Source organism: Oryza sativa, chromosome 3, assembly GCF_034140825.1.
Source record: "Oryza sativa Japonica Group chromosome 3, ASM3414082v1".
Taxonomy (NCBI): Eukaryota; Viridiplantae; Streptophyta; class Magnoliopsida; order Poales; family Poaceae; genus Oryza; species Oryza sativa.
In genome coordinates, this window is record NC_089037.1 from 18169429 (window position 1) to 18193603 (window position 24175).

The window sequence follows — 24175 nt, forward strand, 5'->3', positions numbered from 1 at the left end:
GCCACATCAGCTAAAAACGCTGTCCAAACCACCTTGGGATCTTATTTGCACTGGTTTTAGGAGTTGAGAGACGTGTCATGTTGGTATTACGGGTTCACAGACGAATTTTAGACTCGGCGATAAATTGAGGGGCCCTAAAGTGGACGTATTGGGGAATAAGTTTGGGGAATAAGTTCCCCAAAGATCCCTCAACTAACAACGAGATTTTTTTTAGGTCCCTTAACTATAAAACCAGAAATGTGTACCCCTAAACTTACAGAAACCGTACACTTAAGGTCCTATGGCAGTATATATAGGTGGTTTCGCTGATGTGGCATCCTAGTCAGAAAAAAAATAAAAAAAAATAAGTGAGGCCCACATGTCAGCCGCCCTATCCTCTTTTCCTCTCCTTATATTCTCTTTTCTCTCTTCTCTATTCTCTTCTTTGGTGAGGGGAGGCCGGTGGCGGGCGGCAAGCGAGCGCGCAGGCGGGCGGCGCGGAGCAGGCAGACAGATGCAGGCGCGGCAGCGTGCATGGAAGAAGCGGGAGAGGGGGAGAGAGGCGGCCGGGACGACGGGAGCGGCGGGTAGGGTGGCGGGCGGCGCGGAGAGCGGCGAGCGAGAGTGGCAGGCGGAGTGGCGAGCGAGAGCGGCAGCGGAGTGACGGGCGAGCGAAGCTGGACATGGGCGGTGGGCGAGAGTGGCGGCGCTCGTCATGCTCCAGTTCTTCACCGCCGGCGGCGTCATCGTGCTGCTCGACCTCCTCCACGAGCGCGGTAGCGCGGAGCAGCAGTGGGCAGACGGCGGCGAGCGAGTGCGGCGGAGCGAGGGGCCTGGTCGGCGAGGGTGAGCAGCCCAGTGTCGCGCTCGCCTGTCTTCGCTGTCGTCGGCCGTTGCTCTCCCCCTTTCCTCGTCGTCGTCCACGCATGCCGTCCACCGGCGGCACACCTCCACCAGCACACCAATCTACGGCGGGGCGAGCTCGCGCGCAGGCCGGGTGAGCTCGAACGGGCTCGCCAGCCGCCTCCCTCTCCCTCCCAAACCGCTCCGCCCAGCACCCGCCGACCGCTGCCGCTCTCGCATGCCGCCGTCGCTCCGCTCCCGGCGCCTGTCGCCGGGCTTGCCCACCGTCGCTCCGCTCGCCACCCGCCACCTGCTGCCTGCCGCCGGCCTCCCCTCACCGAAGAAGATAAGAGAGAAGAGATTAAAGAGAAGAGAAGCAGAGGAAAAGAGCAGAGGGCGGCTGACATGTGGGCCCCACGTTTTTTTTAAATTTTTTTGCTGACTAGGACCATGAATGCATTGTTTCTATAAGTTTAGGGTACACATTTCTGGTTTTTGTAGTTTAGAGACCTAAACAAAATCTCGCTGTTAAGTTGAGGGACTTCCAGTGAACTTATTCCTATTGGTAATCCCCAAACGAGTCATGAGGAGCCCAACTCAGCCCACGTACACCACCTCCAGCCCAAACCAAACCATCCGCGGACCCTAGACCCACGCGCTCAGGCCATATCAGCCGTCCATCTACCATCCGACGCCCCGCAACCAAACCCGCCGCTGTATAAATCCGCTCCCATCCGCTCCTCCCCAAAACCCTAGCCCCCCAAGCAGCCGCACCCTCACTCCCTCCTCTCTCCTCTCCTCCCCCCCACGGCGGCGGCGGCGGCGGCGGCGGCAGGATGGCGGATTCGACGGCGAGGACGGTGAAGGACGTGAACCCTCATGAGTTCGTCAAGGCCTACTCCGCCCACCTCAAGCGCTCCGGCAAGGTAAGCAACCGACCAACCAACCATCCAGGCCCTTACCTTGCGCTTTCCACGCAGATCCGAGTTCTTGGTAGATCATGGATGGGATGTGGTCGCCCCCGCCCCTATGGAGATTCGGTGTTGTTGAGCCTTGTGCGGATGCAATCACGGTTTCCTTTTGCTGCTGCGGCTTAGCTTAGGGACAAGCATCCGATCTGTTCGTTACGTTGATGTTGGATGCGCCGTTGCTTAGTGTAGTTGTGTCCTTCATTTCGTTTACGTTGATGTTGATGCGGCGTTGCAGTATGTTGATTTTTCGTGATTAGGTTATGTGATTGAGATCTCGACTCTAATTTGGACAGTTGTTTGTAGCCAGCCAGGAGCTCCTGTTGTTAGGCAACCTTCGAATATCTTTTTACCAGGTCGTCCTGTGTTTTACTTGTTCTTTTGTGTTGAGCTAAATACTCTTTATTGTCAAGATGTGGTTTATTGTTGGTTAAGCATGCATAAAAATGTTTCACGTTAAGTCATAAGAAATGTAATGTGATGATATTTGACTACTGCTGCATGAAGTCCTTGCGTACCGCTTGTTGTGGAATATTCACGCTGGTCACAAATTCCGTGATTATCTATTCTGTTTAGTTTCATGTTAAATATATTCTTTGTTGCACTGTGCTGTGGACTTTAGTTGGCACTCTTGATGCTATAAAAGAAATAAAGCTTTGTAATTATGTTACCGTCAAATTACAACTACGATAGGAAACCATTTACATCAATTGGCCTTTGTGTATGTTCTTTGTTCTAAGTTTTGACAATTAAAATTCTCTTATAGATGGAGCTCCCTGAGTGGGTTGACATCGTGAAGACTGCGAGGTTCAAGGAGCTCCCTCCTTATGATCCGGACTGGTACTACACGAGGGCTGGTGAGTACCCTTTTCTTTTACAGCATTCATGTTCCTTTGTCAACATGAATGCCTGGCCGTCTCACTTTCTTTTAAGGAATCACAACGAGGGATCTGAGCATAACACTGTTAATATGATTGTGACTTTGTTGCTTGTTTTCTGTAGCCTCGATTGCAAGGAAGATCTACCTGAGGCAGGGTATTGGTGTAGGTGGCTTCCAGAAGATCTATGGTGGCCGCCAGAGGAATGGCTCACGTCCCCCGCACTTCTGCAAGAGCAGCGGCGCTATCTCACGCAACATCCTTCAGCAGCTGCAGAAGATGGGCATCATCGATGTCGACCCCAAGGGGTAATTTACAAGTGCTTCATGCTTTACTTCTTGGCGTATCTTCTGTTATAATGATGATCGTGTGCTAATCTATGTCAGCGGAAGACTCATCACCTCCCAGGGAAGGCGTGATCTGGACCAAGTGGCCGGAAGAGTTGATGTTACCATCGCCTGAACAGATCCATGGATCTTCAACCCTTACTGCCTCTCATATGTTTGGTGGTTGAGTCGGCTACAGTTTGTTTGCAGTTTTGAATTAGAACATGCCCTATCTTTGGTTGAGTCGGCTATAGTTTGTTTGCAGTTTTGAATTAGAACATGCCCTATCTTTGCTGGCTCAGAGAATTGGAAGTTGGATGCATCTAGGTATGATACTGCAGTATGTGTTTTGTCTTTTCCTGAATGAACTCCTAATGCACTGTCACTAGTTCCGGACAAAAGAAAATTAAATTAAGCCCATGGAATGTCTCTGCTGATGCCAGTATTACTCTAGCGGCACCGAGTTGTCTATTTTCTTATGTTCAGTACAAGTGATTACTTGCCGTGTCATTTATCAGTTAAGCATCGAGGAGTACTGGTAATTCGTATCATCGAGGAGTACAAGTGATTACTTGCCGTGTCATTTATTGGTTCCCCACAAGTTTTTCCTAAAAACATCTCATCAAATATATAGACATATGCATAAAGTATTAAATATAGATTAAAAAAAATAATTGTACAGTTAAGAGGGAAATTGCGAGATGAATCTTTTGAATCTAATTAGTCTATGATTAGTTATAAGTGCTACAGTTTTTCAATCTAGTTGTTAGTTTTTTCATTCATGTTAAAAACTCCTTCTGACATCCGGTCAAACATCTGATATGACTGCTCTAAAATTTTCATTTTGTGAACTAAACAAGCCCTCAGTTAGGCATTATGCACGAAACAACCATGAAAAAACTTTTCAGTATATTTTCTCAGCTCAACGGCCGCCGCTTGATGCTGTTCGTAGCGGATTATCTCGTGCTTGATCTCCAATGTATTTCAGGAATCAATCAGAGACAGGAAAACCCGAACAACTGGCCAGCAATCCCAGACGTTAGATTCTACTTGGACGGTCAAGATGCGCCCTAACGCCCACCCGTAAGTGCTTCTCTACGGCCGAGGATCCACCTCCTCCACGTTAATCTTCTAGGGTCCGTTTGTTTGGGTGTAGTTTTTAGGGACCGTTTGTTTGGGTGTAGTTTTTAGGAGAGACTAGGCAACGCAGAACGATCCATGAACAACGGAGTGACCGAAATAGTGTCGTCGTACCAAGAAGGTTCGAAAAAAAATTCAAAACAAGCAAAACTGTACGAGTAGAGATATTATTAGCTGATGCTTGGGAGCATAGAAGAGTGAGGCTATTATGTTTAGTCTACTTTTTAAATAAAAATATTATGTTTGTTTGGGAGACAAGAAAGTTTGAGTAGGATGAGGATGAGGAATTGAAACTTGGTAGAGGAACTACTTGGTAGGGAGTGGTAATTTAGAGGAAATTCATTTTTTTACTTTGCCTAAACAAATCTCAAACATCTGTTTTTATTTAAGATCTAATCTCCCAACTAAACTTCTTATCGATTCCTACCATCTTTACCAAATAAAAGATTGGGACTAAAATTTAAATTCTCATGGTGATCTCATCATCAATTTCTTATCTAAACTCCCGATCCTCTTTTCTAAAGTTGACAAACAAGCCACCGATATCCCTATAGTAAAAAGGCTCATGGAAATAGTTCATTTTTTATTTTTATTGATCGAGCAATATGGAAATGTTTACTGATAAAAATGTTAAAAATTATGGAAATGTAAATGAAAATAATATTGTTGCACACCGACGTTTTCAAATTGTACCATATTCTTATGGTATTTCTAAATATGTCAACTTTTGGTTCTTTTTTTTTGTTTGATTAATAGTTTAGAGGCCTATCAACTCCTCAACCAAATCCTAACTTGAATACAAGATTCAATGAAAGATAATTCGTAATTTAAATAGTGCAACTTTGAATTTGTTTAGTTATATTATATATTTATGTAAACTTTTATAGGTTAATGTTTTTATATTTATTACCAGTTTTCGATATCGATGCCGGGTTTCTGTTTTGGTTTTTTATATTTCTATATAATACCATTTTTTATTTTCGGTTTTTACTGTTTTCGATTCCGTTTATAAGAGAAAATATTAATTAATTTTTGGTAATGGTGGAGACGGTTTTTCCACAGTTTTCATGCCATATCCATTATTATCGCCTTATCCACTACCCCTGCTGCATTCCGCGCAGTCTACCGGCGGCGAGCAATGGAAGCCGCTCTCCTCCTTCCTCCTCCTCCCCTCGCCGCCCGAGGCGGCGTCAGCATCGCCATCGCCTTCTCCGTCTCTCGATTCCTTGCCGCCGCCGCCGCCGCAGCTGCGGGGAAGCTCAAGAAGCTCGCTCCCCACGCATGCCGCTGCCGCGCCACGCCGCAATGGCAGCTCGATTTCCTCGGCGCGGAAGCGGACACGGAGGCAGACGGTAGGGGTGCAGACGGCGCGGTTGCGGACAGCCCGCGCCGCGTCCGCATTGCCCGCACGGCTGGAGCGGGCAGGCTGCGCCCGCGTCCGCACGCCCGCATTTGCCCGGCGGCTTGCAGGCGGGTCCCGCAAATGTGTGTGTGGTGTTTATGCGTGTAAAATCATGTGTAATCACTCTCGTATGGGCTTCAATTCGTACGAGAAATTACTGCCTTAGTATCCAGCATTAGTTGTCACTGTCAATGCAAGAAAAATTACTGCCTTCTCTTCAACTGTGGCAACAATTACATCTGCTAATTAAACCAAGATGAAAGGAAAAAAAATTGCGATATATGGTATGCAAGCATGAAGATTCAGAGTTCTTCAGTATAAGCAAAAATGCAGGCTTGCAGAGGTGAATCTTCAGATGAAACAGAAAATCAGTAAATATTAGTAACCATCTTGGGCCCTGAAATCTTCTGAAAGACAGTGACTGCAGCGAAAAGCAGAGTCTACAATTTGGCATAAAAATCCACCGATCCTTAATCAAATTGTTCTAAAAAAATCCCCTTCCAAAATATTCATAGCTTAACAACAGCATAAAGGGGAAAAAAAAAGGGACTCAAAAGACATGCATATCCTGACAGCAACAAAGCCGCCTAATCCTTGCATCTATTCCTGTCACTCATGCAGAATTCACCAGGCAAAATCAAATATGAATTTCAGGCTCAACGGCAGAAAAGAAGTCCAGAAATCCCAGGCTCAACTAAATTTCCAATACATCGTACAAATTTTGGATGTAATCTGACATGTGTGGGAAACACTGATATGAGCTGGGAAACAAAGCAAGCTCCACTTACCACTGCTCCAGAACTAGCAAAATTTCTCAGAACCCAGATTGCATAGAACTCACATGGTAATTTGCCTGAGATGTCAAATGATTTAATGTCCTGCCCAGTGACAACAAAAAGGGGTTAAAAGTTGGAACATAATCTACATTGCCAGTGCCAGAACATCTTGGATTGAATTTAAAAGCTATCTAACAGAATAGAAGTGAATCTGACCCCCACAAAAAGAGAGGTCCAAACTACCTAGAAATGAAGATAAAATTATGTAGTACTATTTAAGGAACAGAAACAATTTTCAGTTACAGTTTTATGACCATGGTGAGGGGGTAATGCAGCATGTGTACACAACTCTTTTTCCAGATCTAGCAACTCATTTAAGAAGCAAATGTAGAATAAATTGTAAATTATTATTAGATCATCATAGTACCCATATTCAATTAGACATACAGAAATATAAAATCAAGTAATTTGAATACCCAATAGTTGCATATTAACATCATCGCCCTCAGCCGTATCAGTTTGAATTGAATATGGATCACCAAAACCTAAAACATCAGAATACAAAAGTTCAACATAAATAAGTTCATGGCCCATAATATAAGTAGCAATGCACAACTAAAGTAGGCTTCATACCATCGGCTCGCATCCAATCTTGAAGGCAAACCAATGCCTCCACAGTTCCACTAGCCAACCTACTCCTATAGTCGCTAATGATTCTTTATCCAGTAGAAAATGCAGACTCTGATGCAACTGAGGATGCAGGGACAGCAAGCAAATCAAGTGCCATGCGTGATGATATTGGATATTTGCAAGAGTTCACCCTCCACCACTAGAGTATGTCAAAATCATCATCAGGGAAATCATTTTCTTGAGGAATATCTTCGAGATATCTAGTTAACTCAGTCTTTACTTTACTCTTGCTTTGATCATGAAGATATTGCCTCTAGTCAGCAAATTGGCTGCCACCAACATTCACCCCACTAGTTGATGCTTCTTGAGAATTGGTTGTGCTTGGACCACAAATTTGTGAAGAATATTCAGCAAACCAAGTACGGACTGTCCTCTTAATTCTAGGGAGATATCCATTTGGACCAGTTGCCTTATCTCCAAAACCTGCTTTCAGCCTAAACTCAAGGAATTTCAACTTAAATCTGGGATCAAAAATAACAGGAACCCAAATCTGCAGGAACTGTAGATCCCAATATTTCTGAAATTTTGTATCCATTTTAGAAACCAAGCTAGCAACAAGATCATCCTCATTGTTGGACTCATTTAGAATCATCACCTTCACTTTCCAAAATTCATGAAAGTAGCGAGTAACAGTGGGATATGATGTCCCGGAAACCACAACAGTTGCATCATAGAAGACCTTGAGATGTTTGCAAAGAACTTCTGCATTCTCCCAATCGAAAAATTGTGGAGCATCTTTAAAGTTAGGATCAAACCGATCCAATGAATCAAAAGCCCTCCTGAATAATAAGGATGAGGAAAGCATCAAATAGGTGGAATTCCAACGAGTGGAGACATCAAGTGAAGGACGCTTCTCTTCAACAATTCCGACTTGTGCAATGATTTCTTCAAATTTTTGCTCCCGTGCTTCTGATGCTCTTACATACTTCACACTTTCCCTTATCCTGGATATGGCAGCACTGATAGTACTCAATCCATCTTGAACAATAGGATTAAAGATGTGAGCTGCGCACCAGAAATGAAATAGCTCTCCTTTGCAAGGCATAGCAAGTTTACCCAAGAGATTTCCTTTCAATTCCACAACCATAGAATCATTAGTAGATGCATTGTCTACTGTAATACTGAACAACTTACTTTCTATCTGCCAATCTTGAATGCACTTTATAATTTCATTGAAGAGAGCTATACTATCATGTGGGGTACGCACTTGAGTGAATCTTATGATCCTCTTTTGCATATTCCATTCATTGTCAATGAAGTGACAAGTTATGCACATGTAACCTAGGTTTTGATTAGATGACCACATGTCAGCCGTCAGTGAAACCCGAGAATTTGTTTTCCTCAGTACCTCAAGCAAAGCTAACTTTTGTTCTTGATAGGCAGCCAAGCAATCACCCTTTATAGTAGTTCTAGAAACCACCCTAAAGTACGGGTTCAAGCTTGCACAAAATCTTCTAAAACCAAGGTGTTCAACAAAGCTGGAAGGAAGTTCTTGCAAAACAATCATCCTTAAAAGTTCTGCACGTGCTACATCAGGATCAAATTTCCAGTCCTTTAGAACAAATGTATTAGGTGCTAACCAGAACGATGAGTCACAACATGAGGTGTTGGTTGACTTGATTCCCTTGGCTGATTTTCAACATCCAGCTCAAGGATAGTAGACGGACTTGATACGAACCTTGCCACTGGAGACAGAGATCTAGCTCTTGGAGACTCTGCACTTGGGGACATATGACCAGGAACTTGTGATCTCTCCATGATGAGAGCATTTTGAGAAATAATTTGGCGCACTCCTGGAGACCTGACTATTGGCAATACAATAGGTGATCGTCTTCGCTTCGCTGTCGAAGGATTCGATGCTGCTAACTTTCGTTTTGCAGACAACAATTGTGTTGATGATGATAAGCCTCCCGAAGAGCCCTCTGCAATGACCTCTTTGATATATCCTCCTTGCGAAGCTTCAGCTAATGATGTCGACATGGGAGAAAACCAAAGTACTGCATGTAGAACAAGATGGACAGAATTTTAAAACACACCTGAAAGGCTGAAACTAAGTACTATGACATAACTCATGTCTCATGGTGCTAAAACTGTAGCTCACAACCCAGATAAAACCAAGTAGGGACTCCACTGGACATAATCTAAAACAGAAAATCAAGCTGAGTTTAAACTCACAACATAACTAAATAGCACACATATTTTTTCTGTATTAACCGTCCTAAAACCCATGAGAAAGAGAGATAAATAGTTCATTGTAACCAAATAAAGATGGCCATTTTGTGTGTGTTTTTTCGTTGGTTATGAAATCTCATGTTTGGCCTCTTCTTCTTGTCCTCACTTCAGTCCCAGAAGTACAGGAAGTCAAAGAACATCAAAGCAAAGTAAGTACTACTAATCGACGAGATAATATCCATGAGAAATCAAACCAAAAACATGGAAGTGGATTGGACGAGACATGCTACTAATCGATGAGGCATTGCTAGTTTGATTATGCCTCATCTGCCACCCACGGCGTTCTTTCCCAATCGACTCCAGTGCTTAAACAAGAAAAAAAATGAAGAGGCAAGAACTCACCTGAGCCGAGAGAGGGGAAGGACGAGGCGTGCTGGCGCCGCGGCGGCGGAGGACGACGAGCAACTGAGCAAGGCGGCGGCGGCGGACGGCGAGCGAGCGAGCGAGGCGGCGGACGGCGAGCGAGCGAGCGAGGCGGCGGACCGGCGGCAGAGATGGCGAGCCGCTCCAGGCTCGATCTCGCATGTGGAAACGCCGAACTAGGGTTGGGAACATACGGACGCGGAGTTAGTGGGCTACTGGCGGCCACGCGGACGCGGGTCAATCCAGCCCATCTAGCTATGCGGCCTTCTCGCGGGGCGGCCTTGCGGGATTTTTTGCGGGGCGGCCTTGCGGGCAAGCTGGGCTGGCCCGCGCCGAGCTGGAGCTATGCCAAACGTGCCAAAATGTAGAGGAGTACATTTTCCGTCTCATATGAGTTCTAAAGGTTTCTCAATAAGTTAACTTTTAGGTACAGGAGTTTAAATCATATTCTTCCTTACATCACAATACCATACCCATTAACTTATAACCCCAGAGTACCTAAGCTCTATGGCAGTATTGCATCATATTTCAGCTGAAGTGGCAAGTCGATTGTGCTCAACCCAGCTAAATCAGTGAGGAACCCACGTGGGCCCCACATGTCAACAGTCCAGTCTTTTTCCTCCTCTCCCTCCCTTTCTCCACTCTCTTCCCCATCTCTCTCAGGGCATTCTACTGTTTGCCACTTTTAGATGTGGCAATTAACTATTTGCCACTGGATCCACATGTCATAGATACATGTAGACCCACGTGTCATAGACATATGGGTGGCAAATAGTTAAATGCCAAATCTAAAAGTGGCAAATAGTTAAATATCTCCATATTGGAAGGACAACGGGCGGCGAACAGGAACGATGGCGGCGAGCAATTATAGGGACGACGGATTCATCCAAGATGTGGTGGCTACAGAGCAAGGAGTAGAGATGTGAGGAGACAGAGGGAGTAGAGAAGGTTTCTTCTTTGAGAAAATCTATAAAATGCTATCGATAACCACCTTAATCCCAAAAATACCATCGACAAGCGCAACTTCCTGAAAATGCCATCATACAAGGCTATTTCTCTCAGAAATGCCATCACACTATTAGTCCACACTGTTAGAACAAAATATTTTACAAGAATGACTAAATTGCCCTCACTCCAAATAATACTATCCCAATCCACCGGTAAAACAAAAAAAACTACCGCTAATGCTTGATGCGTCACATGGGCGGTCTGTCTCGAAGGCGCCGGCCTGACACGCGGCCAGCCAGAGGAAGTGGGAGGCTCACATCGGCGGTGGCGAATGTCTCGTCGTCGCTGTGGTTGGAGTCAGAGTCGGTGCTTCGCTCGCCGTCGCTGGAGGAAGAGGAGGAGAGGCGGGCGAGCCCGGCGGTGGTCATGCTCCAGACGCGGGCGCCGCAGTAGGGGCAGCGGACGCGCGGCTCGAGCGGGGCGCGGTGGATGACGAGGAACACACGCGTCCGCGACCGCATGAACCCACGTTACGCGCCCACGACGTCGTCGTACGCGGCGTCGAAGGCTGCCGCCGCGTGCTCGCAAAGTGGCCCGGCAAGGCGGCGGCCGCCGCGCCGCAACAGAAGAAGAGCAGCTTCGCCATCACCGGACAACCTCCCCCAATGCGTCGGTGCCTGGGACTATCGTGCAGACGCCTGCTGCTAACGCGCCGTCGCTGCGTGCTCGCAAAGTGGCCCGGCACGGCGGCGGCCGCCGCGCCGCAACAGAAGAAGAGTAGCTTCACCATCGCCGGCCAACCTCCCCCAATGCGTCAGTGCCTGGGACTGTTGTGCGGACGCCTGCTGCCAACGCGCCGTCGCCTGGGACTGTCGCGCCTGCGGCCGATGCGCCACCGCCGCCTGCCACCTCCTCGGCGCCCGTCGCGTCAATGCCTGGGACCTCCGCGCGGACGCCTGCTACCGACGCGCCGCCGCCTAGGAGCCCCGCGCCGCCACCTGGGACCAACGCGCCGCCTCCTGCCGCCTCCTCGCCACCCGTCGCGTCGCCGCCTGGGACAGCCGCGCCTGCGGCCGACGCGCCGTCGCTTGGGAGCCCCGCGCCTGCTACCGACGCACCGCCGGTTGGGACCACCGTGCCGCCGCCTGGGAGCCCCGCGCCACCGCCTGGGAGTGCCGCCTTGCCGTTGTTGCCCATCAGGAGCTGGCGGTTGAAGTAGAGGGGAGGAATAGTGGCCGGCGATGGGATGGAAGAGAAGGGGATTTATCCTTTGTTGAGGAGGGTAATTTGGTCATTTTGACAAAATTAATGGTGTCTAACAGGGTGAAAGTAACGGCGATGGAATTTTTGGGACAAAATGGCTCGTACGATGGCATTTCCTGGAAGTCGCGTTCGTCGATGGCATTTCTTCGATTAGGGTGTTTGTCAATGGCATTTCATGGATTTTCTATTCTTCTTTTTATATTTTTCATGTGATTGACATGTAGGGTCCATGTAGGTCCCACAATGACTTGTCGAGTTGACTGCAGTCAACTCATCATATCAGCCAAAATTAGACATAATGCTACTCTGGGATCTCGGGTACTCCGATATTATAAGTTGAGAGACATGTTACATCTAGTATTGCAGTTCAAGGATACAATTTGAAGTCTATAAGGAACCTAAAGTGAACTTATTGCAGACATGTTATATCTGTCACTATGTCGTCAAGTCTGAAATTCATCCTAAACCGCAATACCAGATATAACGCATACCTCAACTCCCAATCAGTGCAAATAAGATCCCAAGACTGTTTGGATGACGTTTTCGACTGACGTGGCACTTAAAGTTAGATGGGACCCACATGTCAGTGAGTTCGGTGGGACCCACATCATGACCCTCTCTTTCCCTTCTTCACTCCCTTCCTTCTTTCTCTCCCTTTCATCATCATGATGGAACCCAAGGAAGGACGAGGTGCTGCAGCGGCAGGTGGTGAAGCAGAAGGCGCGCGACTGGTCGCTCATTAGAAGTCCATCCCGGGGAGGTCCAGCAAGTCGTGGCGCCTCTGGTGTGCAACCAGTTGTCACTGTGGGTAGAGCACCACCCCATCATGCCCGAGGAGGATGATACCATCCTCCTCGCCCACGCTTGCTTCGGCAAACAAGTGGGCCACCATCGTTAGGCTCCTCGTCATCCGCACCAACAATGCCATCAAGAACCACCATAACTCCACCCTCAAGTGCAAGTACCACACCTCATCCGATGCACTCCTCGCGCCGCTAGACAACGATTCCGCCACTGCCGACGACTTGCTTCTGGGCCGCCCGCTCAAGCAAACAAGCAGCAACGACCACCTTTTCGTTATCTGCCACCAATGCCCTTGGCAGCCCCTCTGGCTCCGACCTTAGCGACTCCAGCCACCACAGCTTCCCCTCCAACATGTCGTCCTCGCCACCACACCACCATCTCCCTCCTCATCATGTCTACCACTTGATCACAAGGGCCCGCGGGGTCGTTGTTCCTTCTCCTCCGCCACTGCAGCGCCTCCTGCTCCTCTGATGACCTTGCTCTCCCTCTCCCTCTCCCTTCCCAGCCTAGATTAGCCACAAACCGACTAGTCCACCCCGTTGGTGGCCGCACTATTGTTGCAGCCGCCTCTGACTACACCATTGTCTAAGATGTTGCCGCTGCTGCCCCCGTCCCAACCATCTTGTGTACAACAAGAGCCGCCTTAGATGACGACGATGTTGAAAGGGAAAGAGAGGAGTAAGGGAGAGAATAAGGGGAAAGAGAGTGGGGTGATGATGTGATTCACACTATAATTTTTTATTTTTAACCGAATACTCAGTATTACGTAGGTCCCACGATTTTCTGTGACTTTAAGTGTCATGTCGGTAAAAATGCTGTTCAAACCATCTTGATATCTTATTTTCACTGGTTTTAAGAGTCGAGGGACGGTCAATAACGGTTCACAGGCGAATTTCAGAGTCGGCGATAAATTGAGGGGACCTAAAGTGGACGTATTGTTAATACCAAACGAGTCATGAGGAGCCCAACTCAGCCCACGTACACCGCCTCCAGCCCAAACCAAACCATCCGCGAACCCTAGACCCACCGCCCAGGCCATATCAGCCGTCCATCTACCATCCGACGCCCCGCAACCAAACCCGCCGCTGTATAAATCCGCTCCCACCCGCTCCTCCCCAAAAACCTAGCCCCTCAAGCAGCCGCACCCTCACTCTCCTCTCCTGCCCCCCACGGCGGCGGCGGGATGGCGGATTCGACGGCGAGGACGGTGAAGGACGTGAACCCTCATGAGTTCGTCAAGGCCTACTCCGCCCACCTCAAGCGCTCCGGCAAGGTAAGCAACCGACCAACCAATCATCCAGGCCCTTACCTTGCGCTTTCCACGCAGATCCGAGTTCTTGGTATATCATGGATGGGATGTGGTCGCCCCCGCCTCTATGGAGATTCGGTGTTGCTAAGCCTTGTGCGGATGCAATCACGGTTTCCTTTTGCTGCTGCGGCTTAGCTTAGGGACAAGCATCCGATCTGTTCGTTACGTTGATGTTGGATGCGCCGTTGCTTAGTGTAGTTGTGTCCTTCATTTCGTTTACGTTGATGTTGATGCGGCGTTGCAGTATGTTGATTTTTCGTGATTAGGTTATGTGATTGAGATCTCGACTCTAATTTGGACAGTTGTTTGTAGCCAGCCAGGAGCTCCTGTTGTTAGGCAACCTTCGAATATCTTTTTACCAGGTCGTCCTGTGTTTTACTTGTTCTTTTGTGTTGAGCTAAATACTCTTTATTGTCAAGATGTGGTTTATTGTTGGTTAAGCATGCATAAAAATGTTTCACGTTAAGTCATAAGAAATGTAATGTGATGATATTTGACTACTGCTGCATGAAGTCCTTGCATACCGCTTGTTGTGGAATATTCACGCTGGTCACAAATTCCGTGATTATCTATTCTGTTTAGTTTCATGTTAAATATATTCTTTGTTGCACTGTGCTGTGGACTTTAGTTGGCACTCTTGATGCTATAAAAGAAATAAAGCTTTGTAATTATATTACCGTCAAATTACAACTACGATCGGAAACCATTTACATCAATTGGCCTTTGTGTATGTTCTTTGTTCTAAGTTTTGACAATTAAAATTCTCTTTTAGATGGAGCTCCCTGAGTGGGTTGACATCGTGAAGACTGCGAGGTTCAAGGAGCTCCCTCCTTATGATCCGGACTGGTACTACACGAGGGCTGGTGAGTATCCTTTTCTTTTACAGCATTCATGTTCCTTTGTCAACATGAATGCCTGGCTGTCGCACTTTCTTTTAAGGAATCACAGCGAGGGATCTGAGCATAACACTGTTAATATGATTGTGACTTTGTTGCTTGTTTTCTGTAGCCTCGATTGCAAGGAAGATCTACCTGAGGCAGGGTATTGGTGTAGGTGGCTTCCAGAAGATCTATGGTGGCCGCCAGAGGAACGGCTCACGCCCCCCGCACTTCTGCAAGAGCAGCGGCGCTATCTCACGCAACATCCTTCAGCAGCTGCAGAAGATGGGCATCATTGATGTCGACCCGAAGGGGTAATTTTCAAGTGCTTTCTTGGCGTATCTTATGTTGTAATGATGATTGTGTGCTAATCTATGTGTTGTGCTGATCAACTGCAGTGGAAGACTCATCACCTCCCAGGGAAGGCGTGATCTGGACCAAGTGGCCGGAAGAGTTGATGTTACCATCGCCTGAACAGATCCATTGATCCTCAACCCTTAATGCCTGTCATGTTTGGTGGTTGAGTTGGCTACAGTTTGTTTGCAGTTTTGAATTAGAACATGCCCTATCTTTGTTGGCTCAGAGAATTGGAAGTTGGATGCATCTAGTTATGATATTGCAGTATGTGTTTTTTGTCTTTTGCTGAATGAACTCCTAATGCACTGTCACTAGTTCCGGACAAAAGAAAATTAAATTATGCCAATGGAATGTCTCTGCTGATGCCAGTTTTATTCTAGCGGCACCGAGTTGTCTATTTTCTTGTGTTCAGGACATGTCAGTACTTGCCGTGTCATTTATCAGTTGTGCATCAAGGAGTACTAGTAATTCGTAACATGGGTGAACTAGTAAATCTTCTCTTTTTTTCTTTTCATGTTTACAGCGAGTTGAGATTCGGTTTTGGCATGATTGTTCTCTCATATTATTGTACTGCGAGATTCGGCTTTGGTAATATCATTATAGTAATTTATGCTTCGCACGATATAAACATCTCCAAATCTGTGTCTACGCCCATAAGCAAATCTTGATTGAAGGGACTAACATTTGGTGTTATATAAAGAAGAAAGTTGGAGCAGTAAAAAGCTAACGTCTGGGATGGACAATTGACATTCAGTGCATTATCAGTTAGGCATTACGCTCGAAACAACCATGAAAAAACTTTTCAGTATATTTTCTCAGCTCAACGGCCGCCGCTTCATGCTGTTCGTAGTGGATGATGTTGTGCTTGATCTCCAATGTATTTCAGGAATCAATCAGAGACAGGAAAGTTGAAGCAACTGGCCAGCAATCCCAGACGTTAGATTCAACTTGGACGGCCAAGATGCACCCTAACGCCCTACCGTAAGTGCACGTTAATTTTTGGGTAATTTGGAACCATGCCATTATAATTTTGCAAAGTTTGAGATATGCCATCGGTTTTTCAATAACATGTAGGACCTACATGAGTCAATGACATGTGGGTCAGGATGACATATCTCAAATTTTACAAAATTATAATGGCATGGTTTTAATTTTCCATTAATTTTTAGGGTCTGTTTGGTTGGGTGTAGTTTTTAGGAGGGGCTAGGCAACGCAGAACCATCCATGAACATCGGAGTGACCGAAATAGGTCGCCCATACCAAGGAGGCAGAAAAAAAATTCAAAACAAAAAAAGGTATGAGTAAAGGTATTATTAGCTGATGATTGGGATTTGTGACTCCAAAAGAGTGAGGCTATTAACTATTCTGTTTGATTTATTTTTTTAAAATAAAAACTATTTTGTTTGGATGGGAGACATTTGAGTGAGATAGAGATGCGGAATTAAGGGAGGAACTCTTGTAATACCTAGGTAGGGAGTGGTAATTGTTGGAATTAATGAATTGGCCTTAGCCCACTCGAAGATTAATTCTTTGGAAAATCACAAAAGCCCACCTCATGGGATGGCATGCATGTGGAGTTTAGTACCACCTTGCTTATTCTAGGAGAGGGGGACTTCCTTAAAAGGGAGGATGCCCTCCTAGCCACTTGAAGCATGTGTGGTGGAGAGAAGAGGGGAAACACACGCGCGCGCTCGCTTGCCTCGCCTGGCCTGGCAGGGCAGGCGGCGCGCGTGCACGACGTACGCGTCGAATGGTCCGAAAAATTGGCTCCTCACCCTTGCGCAGATGCAGCCTCCTTTTGCAGTTTTGTTTTGCTGCAAATTCGGATTCGTTTTTGTTTTGGAAACGTTCCGAAAAATCCGGTGCGTGCAAACGGCGTGGAGTCCGGATAAGTTACGCACGACTTATCCGGTTCGGTTACGCGCAGTAGAGATCGTGCGGGCGCCCTGATCAAGCGACCCTTCTCTATATAAACCGACCCGCCGTCTTCACGCAATATATGCGAAAATCAATCTAGGGTTTGCCTCCTACTCTGTACTGCGCCGTCGCTCGTAGACTACTCCATCCCGCTCGCCGGCGTGCACCAGCGATCGGGAGAGCAGGTCTCCGGAACCTCTGCCTTTGACGTCCTGCACCGGGAGAAGGCGGCAATAAGGTTTTTGGGAAGCGCTTCGCGCGACTGCTCCCTGTTCGTTCGCGACGGCTCGCCTTCCTCTTCGCTCGCGTGTTTCGTGCCTTCGTAGACACCTGCGAAAAGTTTCGACCAAGCAGCCGGTCTTTTCGTCACCTCGGTACGTGTTCAATATGTTGCGCATATTTGATCTGTTCATGTTATTCTGCGTAGTTTACATGTGTAGATCTAATGATGCGTTCATGCTAGTTTTCATCTGTAATGTCATGATTTATTTATGGAATAAATTAAATCATTATATGCCCATAATCTCAACAATCCAAAAACCTTATTATAGGCACTGTGATTTTACTATGGCTGGTTTTGCCGATGCACTGAGGCCGGATAAATTCACCGGTGTGCATTTTAAGAGATGGCAGATCAGGGTCACTCTGTGGCTGACAGCTATGAAATGCTTCTGGGTGAGTACTGGCAAACCTGAAGGAGTTCTTACTGCTGAACAGCAGAAGCAATTCGAGGAAGCCACTACTCTCTTTGTGGGATGCATTCTTAGCGTTCTTGGCGATCGTCTGGTCGAGGTGTATATGCATATGACCGACGCTAAGGAGTTGTGGGATGCACTGAATACTAAATTCGGTGCTACTGATGCTAGCAATGATCTGTATATCATGGAGCAGTTTCATGACTACAAAATGGCTGACAACCGTTCTGTAGTCGAACAGGCTCATGAGATACAAACCATGGCTAAGGAACTCGAACTCCTTAAGTGTGTCTTACCCGACAAATTTGTGGCCGGGTGCATTATTGCAAAACTACCTCCATCTTGGAGGAGTTTCGGTACTGCACTCAAACACAAGAGACAGGAATACTCCGTTGAGGGGTTGATTGCGTCTCTTGATGTTGAGGAGAAAGCTCGGGAAAAAGATGCCGCGTCTAAGGGCGATGGTGGGCAGTCCAGTGCCAATGTTGTGCACAAGGCCCAGAACAAGAGCAAGGGGAAATACAAAGCTCAGCAGACCACCAACTTCAAGAAGCAGAAGAAGAACAACAACAATCCTAATCAGGATGAGAGGACTTGCTTTGTGTGTGGCCAAGTTGGTCATCTGGCTAGGAAGTGTCCACAACGCAAGGGGATGAAGGCACCTGCAGGGCAGACTTCTAAGTCTGCTAATGTGACCATTGGCAACACTGGAGATGGAAGCGGGTATGGTAATTTACCTACTGTTTTTTCAGTTAATCAATCTACTAATTGGTGGGTTGATACTAGGGCCAATGTACATGTTTGTGCTGACATCTCATTGTTTTCTTCTTATCAGGTCGCACGGGGTTCCACCGTCCTAATGGGGAATGGGTCACATGCTTCTGTTCATGGTGTTGGCACGGTAGATCTGAAGTTTACTTCGGGAAAGATCGTGCAGCTGAAGAACGTGCAGCATGTCCCTTCTATCGACAGGAATCTTGTTAGTGGCTCCCGTCTGACTAGAGACGGATTTAAGTTGGTTTTTGAGTCTAATAAAGTAGTCGTGTCTAAACATGGATATTTTATTGGTAAAGGTTATGAGTGCGGAGGCCTGTTCCGCTTTTCCCTTTCTGATTTCTGCAATAAGTCTGTGAACCATATTTGTGGCAGTGTGGATGATGAGGCTAATGTTTGGCATTCACGTTTATGTCATATTAATTTTGGCTTGATGTCTCGGCTTTCCAGCATGTGTTTAATTCCTAAGTTTTCCATTGTCAAAGGTTCTAAGTGCCATAGTTGTGTGCAATCGAAGCAACCTCGCAAGCCTCACAAGGCTGCCGAGGAGAGAAACTTGGCACCACTAGAACTCCTACATTCAGATCTTTGTGAAATGAATGGGGTGTTGACGAAGGGTGGAAAACGATATTTCATGACATTGATTGATGATGCTACTAGATTTTGTTATGTGTACTTGTTGAAAACGAAAGACGAGGCTCTAGACTATTTTAAAATTTATAAGGCAGAAGTTGAAAATCAACTTGACAGAAAGATAAAAAGGCTTAGGTCTGATCGTGGTGGAGAGTTTTTCTCGAACGAGTTTGACTTATTCTGTGAGGAACATGGCATCATACATGAGAGGACGCCTCCCTATTCTCCCGAGTCTAATGGGATTGCTGAAAGGAAGAACCGCACACTGACTGACTTGGTGAATGCCATGTTGGACACCGCGGGACTGCCTAAGGCATGGTGGGGGGAGGCATTGTTGACCTCAAATCATGTGTTAAACAGAGTTCCTAACAGAAATAAGGACAAAACACCATATGAGATATGGATTGGTAGAAAACCATTACTTTCTTATTTGCGCACATGGGGGTGCTTGGCGAAAGTCAATGTACCAATAACGAAGAAGCGCAAACTTGGACCTAAGACTGTGGACTGTGTTTTTCTGGGATATGCTCATCATAGCATTGCCTATAGATTTTTAATAGTTAAATCCGAGGTACCGGACATGCATGTTGGTACAATTATGGAGTCTCGTGATGCTACCTTTTTTGAGAGCTTTTTCCCAATGAAGGATACACATAGTGGTTCGAACCAACCCTCTGAAATAATTCCCAGTTCAATCACACCACCAGAACAAACTGAACATACACATGAACTTGTCTCTGAGGAGGATGTCAGTGAAGCTCCTCGAAGGAGTAAGAGACAAAGGACGGCTAAGTCTTTTGGTGATGACTTCACTGTGTACCTCGTGGATGACACTCCTAAGTCAATTTCAGAAGCATATGCATCTCCTGATGCAGACTACTGGAAGGAGGCTGTCCGTAGTGAAATGGATTCCATTATCGCTAACGGGACTTGGGAGGTGACAGAGCGACCCTATGGGTGTAAACCTGTGGGGTGCAAGTGGGTGTTCAAGAAGAAGCTTAGGCCTGACGGTACTATTGAAAAGTACAAGGCTCGGCTTGTTGCTAAGGGCTATACTCAGAAAGAAGGCGAAGATTTCTTTGACACTTACTCACCTGTTGCTAGATTGACCACAATTCGTGTGCTACTTTCCCTAGCAGCCTCACATGGTCTTCTCGTTCATCAAATGGACGTTAAGACAGCTTTTCTTAATGGAGAGCTGGATGAGGAGATCTATATGGATCAACCTGATGGGTTTGTAGTTGAAGGTCAAGAAGGCAAAGTGTGCAAATTGTTGAAGTCTTTGTATGGTCTGAAACAAGCTCCTAAGCAATGGCATGAGAAATTTGACAAAACATTGACATCTGCAGGCTTTGCAGTCAATGAGGCAGATAAATGTGTGTACTATCGCCATGGTGGGGGTGAGGGAGTTATTTTGTGCTTGTATGTTGACGACATACTGATATTTGGGACAAACCTTGAGGTGATAAATGAGGTTAAATCATTCTTGTCTCAAAATTTTGATATGAAAGATTTGGGAGTAGCTGATGTTATCTTAAACATTAAGCTAATTAGAGGTGAGAATGGGATTACTCTCTTGCAGTCCCATTATGTGGAGAAGATCTTGAATCGCTTTGGCTACATTGATAGTAAGCCTTCTCCAACACCTTATGATCCTAGCTTGTTGCTTCGCAAGAACAAGAGAATTGCTAGGAATCAACTGGAATACTCCCAAATCATTGGCTCGTTGATGTACCTGGCTAGTGCAACTAGGCCTGATATCTCCTTTGCTGTGAGCAAGTTGAGCCGATTTACTTCTAATCCGGGAGATGATCACTGGCGTGCGCTTGAGCGAGTAATGCGCTATCTGAAAGGTACTGTGGAATTGGGGCTTCACTATACTGGGTATCCTGCGGTACTGGAGGGTTATAGTGATTCTAACTGGATCTCTGATGTGGATGAGATCAAAGCCACTAGTGGATATGTTTTCACACTGGGTGGTGGTGCTGTTTCATGGAGGTCTTGCAAACAGACAATTTTGACGAGGTCAACCATGGAAGCAGAGCTAACGGCACTGGATACTGCTACTGTTGAGGCAGAATGGCTGCGTGATCTATTAATGGATCTGCCTGTTGTTGAAAAACCGGTGCCGGCTATCCTTATGAACTGTGACAATCAAACGGTAATTGTCAAAGTGAATAGTTCTAAGGATAATATGAAATCGTCTAGACATGTGAAAAGACGATTGAAGTCTGTCAGGAAATTAAGAAACTCCGGAGTTATAACGTTGGATTACATCCAAACAGCGAGAAACCTGGCAGATCCCTTCACAAAGGGACTATCACGAAATGTGATAGACAATGCATCGAAGGAGATGGGTTTAAGACCCATGTGAGTTATACTATGGTGGTAACCCAGTCTATGTGATCGGAGATCCCGTGAATTAGATCCTGGGAAGAACAAACCATTAATAAACTAGAGGAGAGTACCAATATATATACCCTATCCAAGTGAAGATGCATATACTCTCGTGAGCTGCAAGGCAGGTTGGCTATGCCTTAATGAGTTCTGTTGGCTTTAATTAGCAAAGATGTTGTCCTGCAGAGCATTCTTGAAGGAACTCACCTTTGTGAGCTTGACTGTTGGTCGCAGTCTATGAAGATTTTGGGTGAATCTTCTAGGAAGCTTACTAAAGACCTAGGAGTATGACTTATACGCTCCACCCGAGGGGTAGTCTACAGACGGTCTAGTACCAGATAAGACTTTGAGTGAAACTTGCTTGCACAAGACTTGCAATTCAAGGCGTAGTCCATTGTTCAAGTTGTGAGTAAGTGTAGCTTGGAGTTCTAGGTGGATGTTCAACCTTAATTGGTCTCCATCGAACCGCTGGTATATAAACAGTACATTGGAAAAGGCAAATCTCAGTGGGATTTTGAGATTTGGTGGGGGATTGTTGGAATTAATGAATGGGCCTTAGCCCACTCGAAGATTAATTCTTTGGAAAATCACAAAAGCCCACCTCATGGGATGGCATGCATGTGGAGTTTAGTACCACCTTGCTTATTCTAGGAGAGGGGGACTTCCTTAAAAGGGAGGATGCCCTCCTAGCCACTTGAAGCATGTGTGGTGGAGAGAAGAGGGGAAACACACGCGCGCGCTCGCTCGCCTCGCCTGGCCTGGCAGGGCAGGCGGCGCGCGTGCACGACGTACGCGTCGAAGCACGACGTACGCGTCGAATGGTCCGAAAAATTGGCTCCTCACCCTTGCACAGATGCAGCCTCCTTTTGCAGTTTTGTTTTGCTGCAAATTCGGATTCGTTTTTGTTTTGGAAACGTTCCGAAAAATCCGGTGCGTGCAAACGGCGTGGAGTCCGGATAAGTTACGCGCGACTTATCCGGTTCGGTTACGCGCAGTAGAGATCGTGCGGGCGCCCTGATCAAGCGACCCTTCTCTATATAAACCGACCCGCCGTCTTCATGCAATATATGCGAAAATCAATCTAGGGTTTGCCTCCTACTCTGTACTGCGCCGTCGCTCGTAGACTACTCCATCCCGCTCGTCGGCATGCACCAGCGATCGGGAGAGCAGGTCTCCGGAACCTCTGCCTTTGACGTCCTGCACCGGGAGAAGGCGGCAATAAGGTTTTTGGGAAGCGCTTCGCGCGACTGCTCCCTGTTCGTTCGCGACGGCTCGCCTTCCTCTTCGCTCGCGTGTTTCGTGCCTTCGTAGACACCTGCGAAAAGTTTCGACCAAGCAGCCGGTCTTTTCGTCACCTCGGTACGTGTTCAATATGTTGCGCATATTTGATCTGTTCATGTTATTCTGCGTAGTTTACATGTGTAGATCTAATGATGCGTTCATGCTAGTTTTCATCTGTAATGTCATGATTTATTTATGGAATAAATTAAATCATTATATGCCCATAATCTCAACAGTAATTGGAGGGAATTCCTCCTTTATTTTACCTAAACAAATCTTGAACATCCGTTTTCATAAGATTTAATCTCCAGTTGAACTCCTTATCGATTCCTACCATCTCTACCAAATACTACTAAGAGATTGGACTAAAAAAATCAAATTTTCATATTAATCTCATCATCAATTTTTTTTATCTAAACTTATGTTCCTCTTTTCTAAAGTTGTCAAACAAGCCGCAGTTATTCCTAGAGTAAAAAGGCTCACGGAAATAGTTCATTTTTATTTTTACTGTTGATCGAGCAATATGGAAATAATGGAAATATGGTTATTGGTAAAAATAGTAAATTTATGGAAATTGAAATGAAAATAAAAATAATATTGTTGCACACCGACGTTTTCAAAATCGTACCATATTCTTACGGTAGTTACCATTCTATATTATGATAATTACCATATTTTTTTAATATGGCAAAAACTTTTTGGTTCATTTTTGGTTTGGTTCATAGTTTAGAGGTCTATCAACTCCTCAACTAAATATCTAATTTGAATACAAGGTTAAAATAAAAATAATTCATAATTTAAATAGTGTAACTTTAAATTTATTTTGTTATATTATATAGTTATGTAAAGTTAAATGTGAGAAATTTTATAGTATGACATTTTCGATATTTATTACCAGTTTTTGATCTCGATACCGAGTCTCAGTTTTCGGCTCTCTGATATTTAATACTCCCTCTATTTCAAGATGTAAGGCACAACTATTTTTCTTAGATGTTTCATAATATAAGGCATGCATGCATGAAAATTACTAGTAGTTTTTTCTAACTATTTCACTCTCTAAATCTCTAATTCTATTGGGTGCATGTATTGTACTATTTATTATGATGATTAAAAAAAGAGATAATAATAATTGTTTCTTCGTTTTTGAGTTAAGGGAGGTTATTCCGTTTCTAAGAGAAAATATTAATTTTTGGTAATGGTTGAGACGATTTTTTGATGGTTCTCATGCCCTGTCATTATTGGCTGTGTTTATTGGCTGTGTTTAGTTCCCTTCAAACTTCTAACTTTTCCGTTACATCAAATGTTTGGACACATGCATAGAG

The 24175-nt window shown here is 45.7% G+C and overlaps 3 protein-coding genes and 2 pseudogenes across 3 annotated transcripts; 3 read left to right on the forward strand and 2 right to left on the reverse strand.

Moving 5' to 3' along the window:
* Nucleotides 1-1629: 1629 nt before the first annotated feature.
* Nucleotides 1630-3436, forward strand: LOC4333148 (small ribosomal subunit protein eS19-like). Its single transcript, XM_015775154.2, has 4 exons — nucleotides 1630-1748; nucleotides 2557-2647; nucleotides 2793-2976; nucleotides 3055-3436. Exons 1-4 carry the CDS (start codon nucleotides 1659-1661, stop codon nucleotides 3128-3130), a joined length of 441 nt encoding a protein of 146 aa, XP_015630640.1. The 5' UTR covers nucleotides 1630-1658; the 3' UTR covers nucleotides 3131-3436.
* A 2359-nt stretch (nucleotides 3437-5795) lies between these two features.
* LOC4333149 (proline-rich receptor-like protein kinase PERK2) lies at nucleotides 5796-10074 on the reverse strand. Its single transcript, XM_015775152.3, has 5 exons — nucleotides 10066-10074; nucleotides 9577-9940; nucleotides 6946-8999; nucleotides 6789-6857; nucleotides 5796-6414 (listed from the first exon to the last, which is right to left on the reverse strand). The coding sequence occupies exons 1-3, from the start codon at nucleotides 10072-10074 to the stop codon at nucleotides 8578-8580; spliced, it is 795 nt and encodes a 264-aa protein (XP_015630638.2). The 3' UTR covers nucleotides 5796-6414; nucleotides 6789-6857; nucleotides 6946-8577.
* Nucleotides 10075-10793: 719 nt separating this feature from the next.
* Nucleotides 10794-11742, reverse strand: LOC112938245 (uncharacterized; annotated as a pseudogene).
* Nucleotides 11743-12477: 735 nt separating this feature from the next.
* On the forward strand, nucleotides 12478-13142 carry LOC107280301 (transcription factor MYB44-like; annotated as a pseudogene).
* A 595-nt stretch (nucleotides 13143-13737) lies between these two features.
* On the forward strand, nucleotides 13738-15535 carry LOC4333150 (small ribosomal subunit protein eS19-like). Its single transcript, XM_015775153.3, has 4 exons — nucleotides 13738-13885; nucleotides 14694-14784; nucleotides 14930-15113; nucleotides 15198-15535. Exons 1-4 carry the CDS (start codon nucleotides 13796-13798, stop codon nucleotides 15271-15273), a joined length of 441 nt encoding a protein of 146 aa, XP_015630639.1. The 5' UTR covers nucleotides 13738-13795; the 3' UTR covers nucleotides 15274-15535.
* The last annotated feature ends 8640 nt before the right edge of the window (nucleotides 15536-24175 follow it).

What these genes read in the sequence shown, in the direction of transcription:
- LOC4333148 (XM_015775154.2), top strand. Translation starts at nt 1,659, where the DNA reads ATGGCGGATTCGACGGCGAGGACGGTGAAGGACGTGAACCCTCATGAG. An exon ending in CTGGTACTACACGAGGGCTG is followed by an intron (nt 2,648 to 2,792) that starts GTGAGTACCCTT and finishes TGTTTTCTGTAG; the next exon opens with CCTCGATTGCAAGGAAGATC. An exon ending in ATCGATGTCGACCCCAAGGG is followed by an intron (nt 2,977 to 3,054) that starts GTAATTTACAAG and finishes AATCTATGTCAG; the next exon opens with CGGAAGACTCATCACCTCCC.
- LOC4333150 (XM_015775153.3), top strand. Translation starts at nt 13,796, where the DNA reads ATGGCGGATTCGACGGCGAGGACGGTGAAGGACGTGAACCCTCATGAG. An exon ending in ACCTCAAGCGCTCCGGCAAG is followed by an intron (nt 13,886 to 14,693) that starts GTAAGCAACCGA and finishes ATTCTCTTTTAG; the next exon opens with ATGGAGCTCCCTGAGTGGGT. An exon ending in ATTGATGTCGACCCGAAGGG is followed by an intron (nt 15,114 to 15,197) that starts GTAATTTTCAAG and finishes GATCAACTGCAG; the next exon opens with TGGAAGACTCATCACCTCCC.
- LOC4333149 (XM_015775152.3), bottom strand. An exon ending in CTTCCCCTCTCTCGGCTCAG is followed by an intron (nt 9,000 to 9,576) that starts GTGAGTTCTTGC and finishes TTCTACATGCAG; the next exon opens with TACTTTGGTTTTCTCCCATG.